The 19,323-nt window shown below is 38.1% G+C and overlaps 3 protein-coding genes across 4 annotated transcripts; all 3 read right to left on the reverse strand.

The window, feature by feature from the left end:
- Nucleotides 1-276: 276 nt before the first annotated feature.
- LOC141007728 (transmembrane protein 120A-A-like) lies at nucleotides 277-8,527 on the reverse strand. Of its 2 annotated transcripts, none has more exons than XM_073480123.1 (12): nucleotides 8,396-8,527; nucleotides 5,318-5,436; nucleotides 3,906-4,037; nucleotides 3,648-3,707; nucleotides 3,465-3,560; nucleotides 3,002-3,091; nucleotides 2,685-2,750; nucleotides 2,438-2,499; nucleotides 2,135-2,227; nucleotides 1,598-1,662; nucleotides 1,311-1,379; nucleotides 277-862 (listed from the first exon to the last, which is right to left on the reverse strand). In XM_073480123.1, exons 1-12 carry the CDS (start codon nucleotides 8,471-8,473, stop codon nucleotides 749-751), a joined length of 1,044 nt encoding a protein of 347 aa, XP_073336224.1. In that variant the 5' UTR covers nucleotides 8,474-8,527; the 3' UTR covers nucleotides 277-748. The 2 variants fall into 2 exon arrangements, with proteins under 2 accessions (XP_073336224.1, XP_073336223.1); XM_073480122.1 differs by having other exon boundaries at nucleotides 2,135-2,230.
- Nucleotides 8,528-10,612: 2,085 nt separating this feature from the next.
- On the reverse strand, nucleotides 10,613-12,868 carry styxl1 (serine/threonine/tyrosine interacting-like 1). Its single transcript, XM_073478796.1, has 8 exons — nucleotides 12,766-12,868; nucleotides 12,579-12,640; nucleotides 12,139-12,238; nucleotides 11,809-11,942; nucleotides 11,578-11,723; nucleotides 11,386-11,489; nucleotides 11,161-11,273; nucleotides 10,613-10,744 (listed from the first exon to the last, which is right to left on the reverse strand). The coding sequence occupies exons 1-8, from the start codon at nucleotides 12,866-12,868 to the stop codon at nucleotides 10,613-10,615; spliced, it is 894 nt and encodes a 297-aa protein (XP_073334897.1).
- Nucleotides 12,869-14,748: 1,880 nt separating this feature from the next.
- Nucleotides 14,749-18,351, reverse strand: LOC141006672 (serine/threonine-protein kinase pim-1-like). Its single transcript, XM_073478899.1, has 8 exons — nucleotides 18,333-18,351; nucleotides 16,462-16,752; nucleotides 16,257-16,351; nucleotides 16,095-16,142; nucleotides 15,788-15,985; nucleotides 15,242-15,422; nucleotides 14,961-15,134; nucleotides 14,749-14,840 (listed from the first exon to the last, which is right to left on the reverse strand). Exons 1-8 carry the CDS (start codon nucleotides 18,349-18,351, stop codon nucleotides 14,749-14,751), a joined length of 1,098 nt encoding a protein of 365 aa, XP_073335000.1.
- Between the last annotated feature and the right edge of the window lie 972 nt (nucleotides 18,352-19,323).

The raw sequence follows: 19,323 nt of genomic DNA on the forward strand, positions 1-19,323 counted from the left end.
CATAAAAGCATAAAAAGTTAGTACTTAAAAGACTCATTTCATCATATTATTAGAGTAATGCTGATGAATTATAACGCATGTAGCATTAAGTGAAACTAGTTTAAAGTAGCTTACTCATACTGCAACACAAATGTGGATTCATATTTTGGGCTTTTCTCTAAGCTTTCTTTTTCTTTGTAAAATATTAGATAATATTGCGTCTTTGGGCCTCAAATAAATATTGTAATGAAATCCTCTGAGAAGTTTGGAAGGGAAAGTGAAAACAAGAACAAGTAGTAGTTTGCTGAAGTGTTTTATTGAGCACTTTCTGTAAGGCTACAGCACAAAGCAGCTGCTGAGTAACAAACTATAGATCCGCCTAAATAAATATGATTCAAATAACATGGTTATTTCTTTATTCAGTAACATTTACTTTTGGAGTTGTACATTTTTGACCAAGACAGAAAATCCTGTGGTACTAAGCAAAACCTGATTGATACCTGGTAGGGTTTTTTGATATGTTGGAGTGATTGTCGGAGTGATAATATCTTTGACCTACCTGTACAACATTTTGCTTTAACCCTCAGTAACACATAAAAGAAATCAAAAGGACATTTATACTCGTAGCAGTACATGTAAATGGTCCACAAGGACAACAATCATAACATTGGTAAAAGCTCTAAAGAGAATTTTAGAGCTGCGGTCACTTTGCACGTTTTCTGTTCCATCAAGGGTTTTTGGTTATTCTGCATGCTTCATTATTCCAGTTTTATAAACTCTTGGGCTTGTCCTGGTTGTTCATGTATTTTTGGTAAACCACTCCCAGGGTGGTCAAGAAGTTTCCCATGAAGAGGACCATGTAAGAGCAGCCGCACATCACAACCTAGACCCCAACAAAAAATAAACAATGATAAAAAATGAGAGATTCATGAGAGGATTCGCAGCTCATAGAACTTTAAATGCAGAAATTATGCTGTTACACCAGCTACTACCTATATCTGTTTACTAAACCAAAAGATCAGTGCAGTAAACACATCTGTACTTCTTACTGCTGTCAACAAAGTATTTAAAATAAAATGAATAACATTAATTATTAATTTCAAAAAGTCTCAACTGAGTGTAAATAATGATATAAAGATATATAATCCCTGCATTTGCACTGCACAGACAATCATTGGTTTATTTTCCGAGGATGTTTATTCTCATAGACATCAGGCATCCCGGAATGAGTTTGCTGCTGTTTGTTGCACTGTGTGTACAATGTGTTTAAAGACCTGTTGGGTATTTTAAAGTTATGATGAGGGAACATCGAAACTCTTCAGCGAACCAACCTGCCACTCTTTACACTCCGGGAGCTGAAACATCTTGAAGAGTGTTACGCTGTTGTAGAGCTGCCAGAACTGTAAAGAAGAGAAAGAGTTAAGAGTAACGAAAGCTATAAAAAGAAAATTAAGAAAAAAGTTGATTCTTTAAATTTAGCATTTTTAAGCTGAGACTTTAATCGTGACTTTTTTTTTAAAATAACAGTTCCCGTGTATTTTAAAAAAGAATAAACCTTACATTAATAAGCCCTAGATGTCAGTTAGCAGTGAGCACTATTAAGAGAGCAGCTACTCACATGACCAAAGAACAAGAAAGGAAGGAGGAAGGTCAAGCCTCTCCACATCCAGGACTGGAAACCCTCTGAGCATCAGGAGAGGAGAGAGGAGAGTCACTGAGTTGAGATTAACTTAATCTCTACCAGTGTATTACATCACTGATATTCCTCCTGCATTGCTACAGTGCATTCAAGAGGTTTACATTTGACATGAAGGTGAGCATATTGTCGACGCAAGAAAAGAAGTGAACATGGCCCATATGTAAAATGAGAAAAAGAACTGAGATATGTATGCCTGTATTCATTTTCCTTACATAAACACATAAATGTTTTTCTTAAGCAACCCTCAAAATAAATAAAAATGGTGACACACACAAGCGACTCATTGTACAGCTGACCGAGGGGGCTGTTTCCTTCATTACTGTACTTTTAAAGTCGTTCTGTAATGCATAATATACGCTGTCATGTGTGGTTCACTTGTATCATTTCTCCTTGTGTTATTTCAAAGTCATTCAACTACAAATAGAAACCGACGGACTTGAGACGGACACTACTCACCGACTGTTAGGTCCATGGTGTGTCTTTCTCCCAGCGCTCTGAGTCTGTACAAACAGCCGCTCTGGTAGTAGTACTGGAGGAACTGGACGAAGCCTACTTTGCAAACAGAACAGAGAACAAAATCAAGAAGAATTATTGGCCTTAAATCAGTGATTGTGTTATTATGTTACTGTTATATATATATTATATGCTTTTTCACGCTGAGGACTGCCGACAATTAAAATGTGTTCACACTTGATACTACACAGTAATTTAACCAGGACTTAAGGAGGTGCTGCAACACACTGGGACTGAAGCGCTTACTTTGGTAAAGACAGTATGTCAGGAACTGGTTCCTAAACATCTGGTAGAGAGTTCCTTCAGGCCTGTGAACAGACACAACATTTGGTTAAAATGGAGAACAAACCCAAATCTGATGACACTTAAGAGCACAGGAGAGATGGATTTTGATGGTAAGGTTTCAACGACAAGCAGAGGATATATTAGAATGAGATTTTGTACAGTTATGGTGCCAATGTAGAGTAAAGAGGGAGTGAATAACATCACTCACCAAGTGAGCATGACTCCAGACAGGAAGGTTGACACATAGTGATGGAAAACCCACCAACCTTTGATCCTGAAACAACATGGAGGACTGACACTGAAGGACACAGTAGTACTGCTGGACGTGATACAGGCAAGGTTATGATGTTATTCTAGGTTTATTAAAAAAAAGTCTGTGACATCTGACAAAAATCTTTCAAAAGAATCAACTTCTGACTTTAAAAAAAAGGATTTGGCTCAAGATTAAAGACCCTGAAGAGCCTGACGAGGTTTTTAATGTGACCAGTTATCATTATAATAAAAAGAGTTGAGACAGTTGCAGACCTTGAGCCGTTGCTGATGAGGATACTCTCCCGGATGGTGAGAGTGCAGTAATACCAAACCAGCAGGAAGTTAAACAGGGCATCTAGAGCTCTGACGCAAAAAGAAAAAGGAAAATAAAGAAGTAGACCACAACCAAATTAACACACATGTCATGGAAATCATTAAACAAACTCATTCATTCATTCATGCTGTCATTGGATCTCATCGGTCATAATAACCAAATATAACACAAGGGTTCATTATCAGTATCTGCTTATGTAATGTGCTATTATAAAAATAAAAAAAAAGCCATTTGTGGATTTTTAACACTAAAATTTGGATCAGCCTTAAAAAATCCTGCATCAGTCAGCCATGAATTAATATGTCTGTTTGTGTAAATCTCCACTAGAGCATCAAATGTGTGTTAATCCAGGAAAATAGGTTAATCGGCTGCAAACATAAACAAGGTGCTGTGAAATCTTACCTGTAGCTGAATAAAAAGCGACATGTGAAGGAGAACACGAAGAGGATGACCGTGAGGACCAGCTTGAACTTCTCGTATTCATCTTTGTAGGCAAATCTGTTTGGTGAAGCGAACAGAAATGTTATTGTACATGTACTTTGAAAGATACGTCTGTGAGTGTAACAAAAATTGAATGCGACTTACTTTGACTGTTTGTTGAGGAGTGTTACATTGACGTTTCCCAAAACAAGAGTGAGGTATAACCTAAACAGGAAGGGAAGTCAGTCAGACACAATGCTAACATCTTAAACATTTTGATAGTTTTCTTATTTTAAAATGTATCTGATTTTGTTTTTTACATGAAGACAAGCTGTTAGTAAAATGGTAAATATACTGACAACCTATTATGAAACTCCAGTGTTATTCAAATACACAAAAGAAATCAAAATAAGAGAATCAAACCCGTTTTTCTTTGGCAGAAAAGCTTCCATCTCAGAGAAAGCATTTGCTCTGTCTTTCATGGAGTCCTCCATTTCGGTGATGGCATCCACGTCCTCTGGACTTAATTTGGGTGTTGGATGATTTTCTTTGCATCTAATAGAAGAAAAAAACATTCTGGCAAATTTAAAACACTAATGCCTGTGAAGGACGTAATCCCTCACTGGCTTCCCACCCATGCACAGGAAACGTTTCTGATAGCTGGGTCAATTTTTGATGGAGTTCACAGTCAACAAAGTACCCAGATTCATTAAGCTCTGATGCTAATGAGGCTTTTATCAAACCTTTTAAACCTCTCCTTCCTCTCTTTTACGAGCAAAAAGCAATGGAAAACACATGGATGAGTCGCGGCTAATAAACATTAATACACATCTTCTCAGTACTGTGTGAACAATGGCTCATTCTTTTTTCATTTTCCACATTTCATCATCTTTTCATCTTTTTTACTTTCAACACAAATACATTTTATATATTTTTTGTTATGAATTTCTTATTTCTATTTATGATTTTTGACTTTTGCAGCACTTGTTTATTACTTTTCTCTTGTTCATTGCGACCTTTACACTCCAAAATACCACGGCCGAACCCTTGTAGGTGAAAATTTTAAACCCATTTCTGACTCTGATGAAAATTTGGGCCGTTCTCTCGTTCATGAGCTGCTGTTTATTCAGCCAAAGACACATTGTCACTAAGCAGACATGTCACTCTGTCACTCTACTGCTATTATGCCCAACTCGCGGGGCTTCTCTTCTCAAGCACCAACATTTCAATCTCATTAACTTAATTGCTAATTAGAAGTATTTTGTGAAGGCTATAGCTGTTATTTCAATGTGTCTTTTTTATTATTTCAAAAAGTAAAATTAATATTTCATATATTATGCCACTCATCTCATTTTAGGATTGTAGGTACAGGTTGTTAGAACTGTTATGTTTTTCCATCTCAGTCAACAAAAGGTGATGAGAGGTTCATTTTAATTTAAGTTTTAATTACTTGTAAATGTTGAAAAATAAACCTTATAAAATCTACTAAGGGGTTCAAAAAGATGTGAATGTAATAAATGGATTCAATACTGGATTTAAATTCAATGAAATGCTTTTGTAATCCAGAGATATAAAGAAGCCTGTGAGATATACTATCAAGCACCAGACAATTGAGAAGTTTAAAGACCAGCACCAGAATCTGTAATGAACAGCTACCCAGTGGAGATGTTTGAGAATCAGAGTCATGTGACCAAATTTAAGGCCAAGCTTGACCCTTATTAGCTCTCACAAGGAGACCATTAATAGGAGCATTCAAGTTATCTAGTACGTGACCTGGTTTTGCACAAAAAACGCCGTTGAGTGTATTCTCAATGAAATTGCTGATCAATACTTACTCTTTCAGTGACACAGTGAGCTCTTTCAGTCTCTTCCTCTGACGTGCTATAGCACCGGAGCAGCTGTCCTGCAGTTTGGTCACTTCCTCAAGTTTCTGTTTGTATAGACGATGGGTGTCCTGAAAAGAAAATAGAAGAAAAAAAAATCATCTTTACTCATTAACAAATCGGCAAGGTAGAGAGGACACAAGGAAGATGCCCTGGAACCTTTCACAATAAAGCTCGACAAGTGCAGAGCACATATATCTTTAAAGGTTCAGTTTGTAAAAGGGTTGTTAGGTAAATAATCCAGGATTTATTGTAAAGCGGCTAAAACATGCAAAAAATGCCAGACTGACTGTTTACTGAGGAAGAAACCTGATCTTGTGTTTTGTCAAAAGGTTTGAATTTCGTTGATATTTTCCATGATAACAACCTACCTGTTGCTCCCACAGATTTAACTGTGTCACTGCATGTTAGTTAAAGGTATATGTGTGAGATGTGCCTGCTCTGGTATGCTCAGACACAGGCTCATTGTTTGCCACTAAAACATGTGACCTACGATGACAGTTGCTCAACAGCTGCTGCACAATTAGCTGCTGTGTTGTAATTGTGATCATGTTTTGAAATCCCCAGTAAGCGACGTGCTCTGGTGCATTAAATCAACACTTTCTATTCATAATTCACTTGAGTTCAAGTAACCATTGTGGAACGTAACTAAGTACATTTACTCAAGTACTATGCTTTTGTTCAAGATACATTTCAGGGAAAATATTAGATTTTTTCCAACAGCTATCCATACTAGTTACTTACTAGAATAAGATTTTAAATAGAAAGCATGCAGTATGATTAGATTTAAAAATGATGCACTGATGTACACTACAGAATGTAAATTAATTAAAATGAGGTCAACTTCAACCAGCGTTCAACAACATTAGAGTATGACTTACACTGTAAAAAATCAGTGGTGAAAGAAGTATTTTGTTTCCTTAAGTACATGTACTAATACAACAATGTAGAAATACTCTGGTATTCATGGTCCAACATTCAAAACTGAACTTAAGTGTAAAAGTATGAGCATAAAAATTAAAGTTTCAAGTAGTTGTTCAGCATAAAAATGTCCTCTGTAGCTGATATAATATGTATGACCTGATTAGATTGTAAATCCTGATGTTTTATTGTTGTAGCAGCTTGCTAGTTTTAAGTACTTTACTCTTAGGTAGTTTAATTCAGTCATACCCAGCCGAGGATCAGGCCCCTCCAATGTGTCACAACATAAATCTGAAGATATCTTGTATTTCTTGTATTAATCTTTAATGACCTCTCTGATCCTCAAACAGCTTTTTAAATGAAACATTCTTATACATCTAAGAGTCTCTTTGGTGGAGCTGCTCAAGATCCAACTTCTCTGAAGGCCCCACTAAGATGCTGCTTTTTCACAAGGGGTCAACGGGAAAAAAGATTATAAACCATTGGTTTAATATTCTGTGTTATGGTTTTCTATAAATTACCTTTAAGAGGGGAATATTGTGCACTTACCCCACTTCATTAATCGTAAGTAACTAATTACTTTACAAATACCATAAGAAGAGCTTATAAAATATTATGTTTTGTTATAAATTAAATGCTAACACATTATAACAACCATCATTAATATATGGTAAATTAAAAGTTGATACACTTCTGTTTATTAGTTATTTTGCCATTAAGAAATGATGCAATGCACTAAAAACCATTTATTAAGCAATTGTAAAAGTTTATAAACATCAGCTGCAACTTTAATAGCCATCCAAATAATGTTTAAAGATGAACTACACAGTATTTATTAACCACTTACAAAGTCTCATAAACATCAGCTGCAACTTTATAATAAACAATTGCTTAATAAGTGCTGTATAGGGCATTTTATTGTTTGTTGAATAACTTTAAATTAAAGTTTAATTAACTATAAATTTACCATCTATTAATGATGTTTATTTTAAAGTTTCGCCAACTAAACTACCAATCGGTATATACATGAACAGCTGAAATCATCAGCTGATTGACTGATTGCAGAAAATTAATTGGCAAGTATTTAGAAAAAAAAAACTGTTTCCCATACAGTATTTCTACAGAGTATTTCTACAGTTGTAACAGAGTATGTCTACAGATGTAACAGAGTATTTCTACAGTTGTAACTGAGTATGTCTGCAGTTGTAACAGAGTATGTCTACAGATGTAACAGAGTATTTCTACAAGTGTAACAGAGTATGTCTACAGATGTAACAGAGTATGTCTACAAGTGTAACAGAGTACGTCTACAGATGTAACAGAGTATTTCTACAAGTGTAACAGAGTATGCCTACAAGTGTAACAGAGTACGTCTACAGATGTAACAGAGTATTTCTACAAGTGTAACAGAGTACGTCTACAGTTGTAACAGAGTATGTCTACAAGTGTAACAGAGTATTTCTACAAGTGTAACAGAGTATGTCTACAAGTGTAACAGAGTACGTCTACAGATGTAACAGAGTATTTCTACAAGTGTAACAGAGTACGTCTACAGTTGTAACAGAGTATGTCTACAAGTGTAACAGAGTATTTCTACAAGTGTAACAGAGTATGTCTACAAGTGTAACAGAGTATGTCTACAATTGTAACAGAGTATGTCTACAAGTGTAACAGAGTATTTCTACAAGTGTAACAGAGTATTTCTACAGTGTGATATTAGTAAGCCTACTTTTACTTTGGAAAGGATCTGACTGCCTCCTACAGCTGTAAGTCACACACAGTTGTCAGATCAACAGTACAATGTGTACATTGTAACACATTACATCAAACTGACACGCTTGGTGTCGTGGTGCCTCCACAAAACAGCGCCGTGCTGGAACAACGTGACAACCGTTCCGCCGGCAGTTTGTCCACAGTCTAACCTCCACTAACTTTGTCTATATTTTTTTTTATCTTCTCTTAGTTTGTCACAGTGAAATTATCTTTAGCCGCTGAGGGCGGACACCGAGCAGTGTCGCCCGCGGTGCCCACCCACTCCGGCTGTTAGCTTACCCGGGGCAGGGCGCACTTCCATGGGTAACGTTACGGCCGAGGACAGGTTGAACTCACCTGAATTTGTTGGTAGTTCTTCTCTAAATCCTCCCATTCGCGTAAACATTCACTAAAACCCGTTGGACTGAACAACATTTTCTACTGTGACATCAGGAAGCCTCCCGGAGTTGGGAAATAATCACGCGTCGCTGTGCAACAGTTGGACCGCTGTCACAACTAAACAAAGGGACGAGTGCGACTTCCGGCCACAGCCTTCACAATAAAAGCAGGAGCAGCTAAGTATTTTAGTGTCTACAGTTCTGGATAAAGGGTCAATAACTAATACTGGTAATGACTGATAATGTCTATGCATTTGTTACAGATTTTGAGGAAAATAAAGACCAAAATCTGATACTGTCATTTTAGTTAATGTAGCTGGTTTTAAAAGTTTAAAGGTGCCCTGTGGAGCTCAGTGATACTAACAAAAGCACATTTAATATATCATGGAGACCAGACAAAGAAGTTGCATGCATTTTCTTCAACATCAAACATGTGCAAACCAGATTACAAAAAATCAAATCACATAAATCATGCATTGGTTACATCTATGTTTTTTTAGCTAAATGTCTGTTTTTGGTGCCTTTTTGGCTCATTGTTACATTAATTAGCACATAACTGCAACCAATAGCCTAAAATCATGTCACCATGTGCTTGAAACAAACACAACAGGGACTTTCTGTTAAAAACATTGCTCTATGTCAGTGATACTGTTGGACAAAAAACTCCACATTGGCACCTTTTAAAGTAGTTTCCTTGATAGAACTGCTCTATCTTAATCCCAGTAAAAATGCAGTCTTCGTTCATGTATTACTGTCAACTATATTCTTCAAACATGTTGAATTATCTGAACACCTGTAGACAAAAGGCGGATTTTTGTAAATTCAGCTGACCCAATGCTGGAAGTGCACCAACTGAAATTTGTTTCTGTTTTAAACAGCTTCTTCTTTTTGTTTTGTTTTGTTTTTTTCAGAAATCTCACTCGGACATTTTAAGGAAATTAAAGCATTACGTTTGACTGAATAATAGATTATCCTGGGTGCAAGTCATTTCGGAGGGTCAGCAGTGGCCAAAATACTGGTGCAAATATTGACAGCTGGAGTGTTGCGCTGTCAAAACTGCTAAAAGCAAACTGGTATTTCTTTAAAATCTGTATTCTAATCTGACAATCATGTGAATGTGTGTTAAGTGTATGCGCACTATGTATGTTACATAAGAGGAAATGTATGTGTACATGCAGAAATTATTGTTTTATTTTGTCCCTTCTTGAACCGAGTTTATCAACTGTCTTCTTAGTGTCCAATCTAAAATTATTTCACCATTTACACTTGCGTGCTTTTATTTTGAAAGCCAAGTAGGACGTCCGGTTGTATCTTAGCTGACGGTGGCACACTTTACTCCGTCGCGTTCGTTGAACGTGCTAATTGACAACTGGTTGGTCCAATCAGATGTGCTGTTGATGTCGTATTCGAGTTTGGTTCCTCCTGTCAGCCAATCAGCAGCAGGATCTTTAGGCAACTGCTTGACTTCCATATGTCCTGCCCTGAGTTCAGCCTGTCAGGCAAATTACACGTCATTAGCAGAATTTGACCTTATAACCCCAAAGTATGGTTCTGACTTTTATAACAGACACACAGCTATTTTATTAACATAGGTTTTTTGGTACGTTGTCTGCATTTAAGTTGCTGTGACGCCTTCAAGGTAAATTTCAGGGCAAACACTTTGCCACTACCTGGCATGTGGCCTGTAATTTTAGTACTGATATTATGTAACTCTGAAGACAGGGGAAGCTGTCATCTTCAACACTGTTAGCACCTCTGGCAGAGCCATGTATGGACTGAAATACAGCCAGTGATATTGATTCATAAATTACTTTGCCCATGAATAAAAAACAAGAGAAAAAGTGCACAAAAGTTGTACAATAATATACGTTTCATACAAAAAACACTGTCCAGTATTTGTTTTCTCAAATTTGATGACTACGTCCATTTGCAGTACATCCTTGATGAGTCATTTTTAAAATAAAGGAAGAGTTTGAAAAGATACATTTAATTGTCTTGTAGGAACTATAATGTCACTGACCTCCACACAATTTCACCACATCACATGAGTTTTATCAAACCTACACTGCTACAAACAATTACATACAAAACAGATCATCAAACTTTTACTGCTGCTTTTATTGCATGAAGTGAATAGCAGTTAGCCACATCATTGTCGTAGCTGTCGGGTCCTTTGTTAAAAATGAGACTCAGAGATATCAGTCGCTTTTGTTCCCGTGGTGTGAAGCTCCCAGTCAGACAGCTGCTGCATAAACCCCGTGTTTGGCCTCATGCTTGCTTTACATTTGAGCATATACCTCCAGGCCTGCTGAAAGAAAGTAAAAGTAGTAGCATTAGCAGATTTCGCTACCTTGGATAGAGTCAGGCTAGCTGTTTCCAACTATTTCCAGTCATTATGCTAAGCTAGGCTAATTGGCTGCTTGCTCCAGCAACAAATATTACCAATAAATCTTGGCAAGAAAATTAACAAGTTTATTTCCCGCAATGTCAAACTCCTTCACATTCCTGTAAATACAGAGTTGTAGTCAGGACATGGTTAGCCTAGCTTAGCATAAGGACTGGAAGCAGTGGGAAACACCTAGCTTAACACCTCTAAAGCTTACTTATTAACATAAGTTTGTCATTATTACATTTTCTTGCTTTGATTGATTATTGATTATGAACAAGACCACTTCATCTTTGATTCTGCACCCACTGAAGCCAAAAAGTATGAACTCCAACTACCTCCAGTGTGTATTTAAGGTGGTGCATGAGAAATGCGATGGTTACAGCACTGCAGCGGCTCCTGCCCTGCCTGGAAACTATCAGGACTTTGGAGCCCATGTTGATGTGTGTATCTGAAAATAGAAGACAGACAATGCATTGGTTCCCTGCTTCTATAAATGAGACTAGAAAATATTTGTAAGAATTTTAAAAAGCTTGTTAAGTATAGTATGGGGCACGACTTGCCAATAAAACTACAAATTCTTTCAAAACTTGAATATAAATCAGACGCCACAGAGTCGGCCACAGGGATGCTGAGGATGGCCTGGTTCCCCTTTATGGATTGAGATCTAGAAGTATCAAAAACAAAAGCAACAATCTTGACACGTCATTCAGACTTTTCTCCAATAATGTTTCAAACATCCAGTCCTGCCTTACTCCTGAGTGTCACTCTGTGAGATGCTGATGAAAGCGCTGATTTTCAGGTCTTTGAGGATACTGGAGTCCATGCCCTGTTTCTGGTCACCCATATACAGCAGTCCTGCTAAAACCTCCACAGGATAAATCTTCAGGCTTTCCAGCTCCTGAATGAATCCAGAAATGACTGACTATATAAACCTTCACAGTCTTCGCGTCTATGAATCCCCAGGTCGGGTGTGTTTGTATTACCATGATGGTGTAGATGATTTTCTCAGTCCTTAAAAAATGGTACAGAGCTGAGAACCTCTGAAAGCCTCCTCTCACTATGTGGACTGGGCGGATGCTTGCTTTAGCGAGGGCCTGGGCACATTCAAATGCTCTGCCTGCAACCAGTCAGAAACCAATGCATAAACATGACTTAAATCTGTGACTGAAATGTGGAGTTCAAAATATAATAAAGACAAAAAAAAAATCTACATTTGAACTGGGAATAAAAAACATTGTCCCCTTAGTTATATACTATTATTTAGTCTTGTTGTCCAGTCATGTGTTGAGTGGACTGGTGAAGGATCCAGTGACCTTGTTCTTGTAAACAGCTTGTGTTGCTGTCGTAGACCACCACGTGCTGCATACTGTCCACCTCCACAGCTTCTGGCAGGAGGAACATGCCCTCTGAATTCTGGAAAGAGTCACCCAGATAGTTTGGATACTTGACACGCAAAATAATCCTAGAAAGTAGAAAACTAACAAACAAAGGTATTTGTCTTTGGCTTTTGTAACTGCAATGACTAATGTCGTTACAATGGCTAATGTGGACGATCTGAAGAAAAAGTAGTCTGTAGTCTAAAACCTTTTTTTGTTATATTACTGGAAGTGAAGTGCCACACAAACTACTTTCTTATTTTATTCAAATTACTTGCTTGTACAGTGCAAACCATTGGCTAAGCATGGATTTTACAAGAGCCGCACTACTGTCCATTTTCATCTATTTGTAGGAATCGAGTATACAGTATATATACCATTTTGACATTTTTAGCTGTTATGATGTGACTCATTCTGTAATCTTGGGTTTCACGAGCATCTAGGAAAAGACACATAAAACACACAATTAAGTTACAGCTTGAGTTTAATAGAATTAAAGCACAGTGTGCAAGCAAATCAACCAACTGCTTGGAACAACCACCGCAGCTGAGCTAAATCTCTTACCAATCAAACAGAGGTAGTTTATCTCTGCCAGCCTCGACACACAGCTGCGCTGGTTGAGCAGATTGTAGAGCTCAAAGGGCTCATACATCATGATTTGAGCCATCACAGAAAAAATGACAAGAAAATGAGCACAAATGAGCACCTTGTTTAACTGAGGTGGTTTCAAAGAGAACTGTTGTTGTTTGTGTGGGTTCTGTTTCTAAGCAACTCATCCTCTTCCTTCATTGGTGGATGGTGATGATGTAGATCCTTAAAGTCACAGCCACACATTTCTGGACCATGTAGATTCAATGTTTATTCACACAAAAGTAATGTGATTCATGTTGAATTTAATGCTTATTCTATTTAGTTTTTTATATTATTTTTAATTAATTATTTATATTTTATCTCGTTTTATTTCAGCAGTTATTCATTTTCTTGACTGGCTGCTCAGAGAAAGTGAGAAGAGAGAAAGCTTGTGATATTTTCCAGGATTGTTGCCACTGACACCCAGTGCACATTTTTGGTATGGCAGCAAATCCAGGGGCTTTCATCAGTGGGCCATTATGTTACCTCATTCTGTGACAGTGACTTAACAGATATTTATTAACATGAAAATCTTCGAGATTATTATTTTAAGATGGTATAAAATGCAGCTGCTCAAGATTATATCACCTCTTTTTTTAGTCTCTTTTGATTGGTGACCATTCAGCTTTAGTAAGTTGATTTTTCTTGAAGGTTTCTGATTATGTTTGAAATACTTAAGTAATCCCTTTGTTTTATTTTTTCTTGTTATACAGTGTCTTATATATTTGATTTATGCCTTTAATTACATGACTTGATTTCAAAATGTAGTCCTAGAATGTTTTAATCTTAATTTTTGTATATAAGCACTTTTACCAATGCTTTGAAAGGTGCTGTGTAAACACAGTTTCTCCGTATTATAATAACTATTATCAAAAGGTAAGTGGTATTTTCTTAATGAAAGAGGAAATAAATAGATAAAAACCCTTTTATTGACAATTCTGCAAATGCAATGAGAAAAAGATTGAGAAGAGTTCTCAATGATCAATAAGATGAATTTATTTGGTTTAAAGTTACATACTAGATGGCATATTGGACTTTATAAGACCATATCGGCAGCGGCTCCTGACCCAGCCCAAGCTCTCTATGAAGACGAGGAAAAACTCCCTGAAAGGAAGAAACCTCGGGAAAGGCAATTCAAAGAGAGATCCCCTCTCCTCAGACGGCTGGGTGTTGTAAGGGACCTGCAGGTGGAAAAAAAAGGCAAATTATCTATAACTGTTCACCCAAAGACTCCACTGGATGGCGCTGATTAGCTCAGTTGGTAGAGCGGGCGTCCCATGTATAGAGGCCCTGTCCTCTCTGCAGCGGCCCTGGGTTCAAGTCCCAGCCCTTTGCTGCGTGTCACTCCCCCTCTCTCTCTCATCCTGTTTCCTGTCATCTCTCAAGTTTGCCCTGTCAATAAGGCCAAATAAAAAGCCCCGCTGCCGTGGCGGAGCCGTAACGCAGCAGACACATATCTGGTGGAATCAAGGGGTTATGCATATCTTTGAAATGTGGGAGGAAACCGGAGCACCCGGTGTAAACCCACGCAGGCACGGGGAGAATATGCAAACTCCACACAGGAAGGCCCTGAACAGATGCCCGCCAGAACCTTCTTGCTGTGGCTCAACAGTGCTAACCACTGTGCCACCGTGCTGCCCTCAATATGTGTAAATACATTTTTCTTCTAAAAAAAAAAGGCCTATATTGAAAAAGTCTGATCTAGTTAGCCCAGTTAGATGACTCCAACTACCCTCCTTCCTGTAAAGGAGAGAGACCTGTCTGTTTTTTGCCACCCCGTCATGTGGAACATGAGGTTGGAGCACTACAGGGATGTCTCTAGGTCTCTAGGGTTGGAGTTGGGCATAGGGGTAGGAGCTGTATCAGGGTTAGGGGGCAGGTCCTGCCTAGTGACGTTAGTACGTGTGTGTGTGTGGTTTATCTGAGCCATGGGTGAAGCCGGAGCTGATCCAGGGTTGGGCGCTGCTCGGGGGCCTTGCTCAAACAACTTTGCAAGAAGTCCTGGCAGTCTGGAGAGAAAGCAGTGCAAGAAAGGTGAATCTGACGACTACAGAGATACATCAGAATGTGAACTGAAATCAACAGATTGTGTCTGCTGATAAGTTTGCATACGAGCATGTTTTTCTTACCTTTGGACAGATTAGTTTTGATTCTCAGCTCCTTTGTTAGGAATTTGGTCGTCTCAAAATGTATTTGTCCGTGTAATGAGTCAAACAGGACCACTCCCATCTGCCACACTGTGGAGGCGCCGGCCCTGTAGGCATAATGACTGTTCCACTCCGGTGGGACATGAGCAAGGGTGCCTAAAGTGCACACACATAATAACAAACATAAGGATGAGGAAAAGCTCTGTTTAAAGTCACAGCTAGGTAAATTAGTGAAGAACAGAAGTAGGAGCTCGTAATCTTACCATAGAAGACGCTGTAAAGGGATCTTTTCTTGACAAAACAGCCAAGTCCAAAGTCAATGAGGCGAACACGCGGGACATCCGAGCCAGTCTCAATCAAGATATTTTCCACCTTGATGTCCCGGTGAAAGATGTGTTTATCCTCAAGTTCTTTTGCTGCATCAACCAACTGTTTCAGTATGATCTGAGAGACAGACAGAAAAAGAGAGGTTAGGATCTCCGAGATGGTATTTTGACATTTTTCTTGGCTGTGACTCAAAGCATACAATAACGAGAAGTGCAAGATGCAAAGTTTTTAACTCTTTAACTGCACACTAAACTCTTATCCACTACAGGAATTTAAGCCATAATCTGGAGCTTTCCATAACTTAAAGTTTTAAGAAACCAAAAGGCTTTAGACCCAGGTTCTGCCTTCTGTTTCCACTATGCATTTATACATAATTAAAAAAAGATAGCACTGCTTTGGATACTAGGACAAATTTTGAGTTCATGACAGTTGAACAGACAACAACAGATTTCCAATAAAGTTCCTATAGTGGCTTATAGTACCTTGGCCTTCTCCTCCGACAGGGAGCCTCCGCTGACCTTGATGTACTCAGCGAGATCTACGGCGGGGACTGGTCTCTCCATCACCACGATCAGCTCTAGGTCGAGATCATACCAGTCGAGTAGTGACACTGGTGCTGACGTCCCAGCGAGTTTCAACATAATGGCCACTTCCACCGAGAGCTGCCTCCCGTTCTTGTCCTGAAACGACACAACAAAATGGAGGATGACAAATTGAAGCTCCACAGATTCATAGATAACCATAATTCATCCATAAAACTTCCAGTAAATGAGTCGGTATGGTACTCACCACATGTTTGCACAGCACCTTGTCTTTTGGAATGTATTTAATGGCAACCTACAAGATACAAACAAGACTTTGGTTAGCACTTCCTGACCATACAGTATGTGTGTTTCAATGTGTGTGTGTGTGTGTGTGTGTGTGTGTGTGTGTGTGTGTGTGTACACTCACAGGTAATTTATCTGCTCTGCAATAGCCGGCAAACACAGATCCACAGCCTCCTGCTCCAAGCAGATTCTGCTGTTGGTATTTGGCCTGAAATTCAGCTACAAAGACACACGCATATATTGTTTAACAACACTTGTGAGGAACATAAATTGCATATTACCAAAGCTCCAATAATGCCAAAAGCCTACATAAATTACTACCAACTCACCTCTCAGTGCATCTACTCTCAAATCCTGTTTGCTCTCCTTTATGGTCTCCTTTGTGATCCCATTTTTAGTCTCCTTTATGGTCACCTTTTTGGTCTCCTCTTTGGTCTCCTTTGTGGTCTCCTTTATGGTCACCTTTTTGATCCCCTTTTCGATCACCTTCAGGTACGAGCTCCTCTTTCGCTTACTGCTTGGACGTGCTCCAGCGGCAGCAGTAGCCTTCCTCTTACCTCTCCTCTCGCTCACATCCTCCTGAGATGTGTCGCAGCTATCGGACAGGCTGCTACTGCTCTCTACAGATGAGAAAAACCCAGAGGAACATCAGCTTACTGACAGTCAAAGTCCACCTTCGCCCACCTCGGCTTGTGGCACTCAAAGCGCCAGAAAAAGTACATTTAAAAAACTCTCTCTCCAGAATTTAGGACCCAGTTTCTCAAGATAATCCACAGACCTTGTTGTGAGCAGTTTCGTGTAAAACCTATTTTCTTTATTCTGAACTACATCCGCCAACCTTATCAACGTGCAGAGGGAAGCATGCATCTACTCATGGCAACAACAGGCTCGTTCTCGTGAAAGCCTAGCTAGTTAGCCTCCCGGTCATAAGTAGATGATACTGTTGGCAGTTGTAGTTCAGTAGAAAGAAAACAGTTCCTACATAACAAGTAGCAGTCTGTGGATTATCTTGCATAACTGGGTCATGATTTCTAGAAAGAGACACTGTTGTTGAGTTAAGTTGAATATTTTTTTAAAAAGCTGACTTTAAAAAGGCAGGAAACCAAGTAAAGAAGACTATTACATTTAAGTTGTCTGAGCTAAACAGATTGAACAACTTAAAATTATTATCCTATTTTACTTGGTCATTTTAAGGTAGATTTTACAGTGTATTTGTGAGAGGGCATATATCTCCAAAACTCGGCAACTCATACCAAAACAATCTAAATGGATAAACACAACCGAAGGTGGGAGGAAAAATATGTATTTTTGATTTTCGGTTGGACTGTCCCTTTAAAGGATTTTAAAGAATTTAATTATCAAAGAATTTAGATGATCACATGATTCCTTATCAGAGGTCTATCTTGAGATAATTACTCTAAATTAGTGCCCACTCTACCTGATAAGTCACTGAATAATTTACATAAGTGACTACAAGGTTTCTCTGGTTTTCTCACTTACCGCTATCTTTCCTAACAGTCAGAGAACGATGTGCCTTCATCTTCTGTAGAGATTCTTTGCTAATGATGATGATGTTAAAGTAGTTTTTAGATACGATAACTTCAGAAAAACAAGTGATTAAAAAAACAAGACTTGATCCAACAGGTGTCTCTCTGACTAAGTGTCCCCAGTGTGTGTGTTCTTAAGGTATGGAGAATGGAACAAGGTTGTAGGGGGTCACATAGCAACGGCTGCTTTCACTAAAAAATGAAAGCCTAATCCAAAAACAAAGTGAGATATTTGTTTATTTTTAAATTCTGTTTTTAATTGATTTATACCAAGGTCTATACAAACAATATTATCATTCACAGGGCTTAATATCCCCATCTGTAAGTGCCTTCTGTAAATAACATTTAAACACAGGTAAATACAACCAAGTTGAAATGGATAATACAGAAGCAGATAAGGACCAATAAAGTGCATACCTCTGCCATGGCCCAACAGTCCCCTTTAATTCCAGTCAAGCCTAATCCAGCATCTTAGCGCAGTATCACTCTCAATTTTTAACCACCCATAATTAAGACTCACCAGATATGTAAGAGCCACTAGCACAACAAAACAATGCAGATGAAATCAAAATCTCCACTGCGTTGTGTAAGAATTATAGGTTCATAAAAAGTATGAATGTTTAAGTCAATGTTAAAGTCGAGCTGAAATGAACCATTGGAGATGACATCCATGGTTACCTATTTAACGTTATATGCCAAATTGTATTTGTATATCAAAATCCAGTCATGTCTTCATCCTGTAAAATAAAATGCCAAGTGTGCTTGTGAAGGTGAAGCAAACAATTCAACAAATAATATCACGTCATCCACCCGTCTGTCAATCCTTCAGCAGTGAGTGAGTGAGGTCAGAAAGAAGCAACTGGAGTGAAGTGTTTAACTTATTACTGTACAAAAACATACATTTATAACTTGATTCACTGATTTGCTTGATACTGGACTCATATTTCATGGAGACAATGTAACTCACTATCTGTGTTAAGATCAATTATAGGATCAATCAGAAATAAATCCTGGATCATCCCTTATATCCAGATCTGCACCAAAGGTTGATCCACGCTCCATTCGAGTTGAGTGGAAATCAATTCAGTAGTTTTTGTGTTATCCTGCCTACAAACCAACCAACCAAACAATAAACGTACAAACTTAATCATAACTAACTAACTAACTAATAAATAACTGTTGGGGTGTGCCTTAATAACAACCAAATCACTTTACAGGAGAGGGAAAAAAAATGGTCATAGTGGTTTAATGTACATAATACAACTTTCCCATCTTTTCAAACACTTGTCCTGTTGTAGTCTAATAGAAAAGGTCATTCTTTCCATCCCAAAAATATTTTATATAACGTCAACCAAATCATCCACTGTAGGAAAACTTGGTTAAAATCACTTTCTAGTTATTCATATGTCCTCTACCTTCCCTGTGGCACCAACACTGGAACAAAATGTTTGTGTTTGCACTGGAAATATAAAAGTCTAATGGGATGATATCTATGATTTTTACTGATTACATTCATTATTTCTAAGTTTAGCTCCAGGACTGGAAGGCTCTCAGACAAGCAAAAACATGTTTTGTTAAACTACACTGACACATTCATATTGTGTGGTGATGAACACTGACATCTTTTCATGAACATATCACACA

The sequence above is a fragment of the Pagrus major genome, chromosome 13, assembly GCF_040436345.1.
Source record: "Pagrus major chromosome 13, Pma_NU_1.0".
Classification (NCBI taxonomy): Eukaryota; Metazoa; Chordata; class Actinopteri; order Spariformes; family Sparidae; genus Pagrus; species Pagrus major.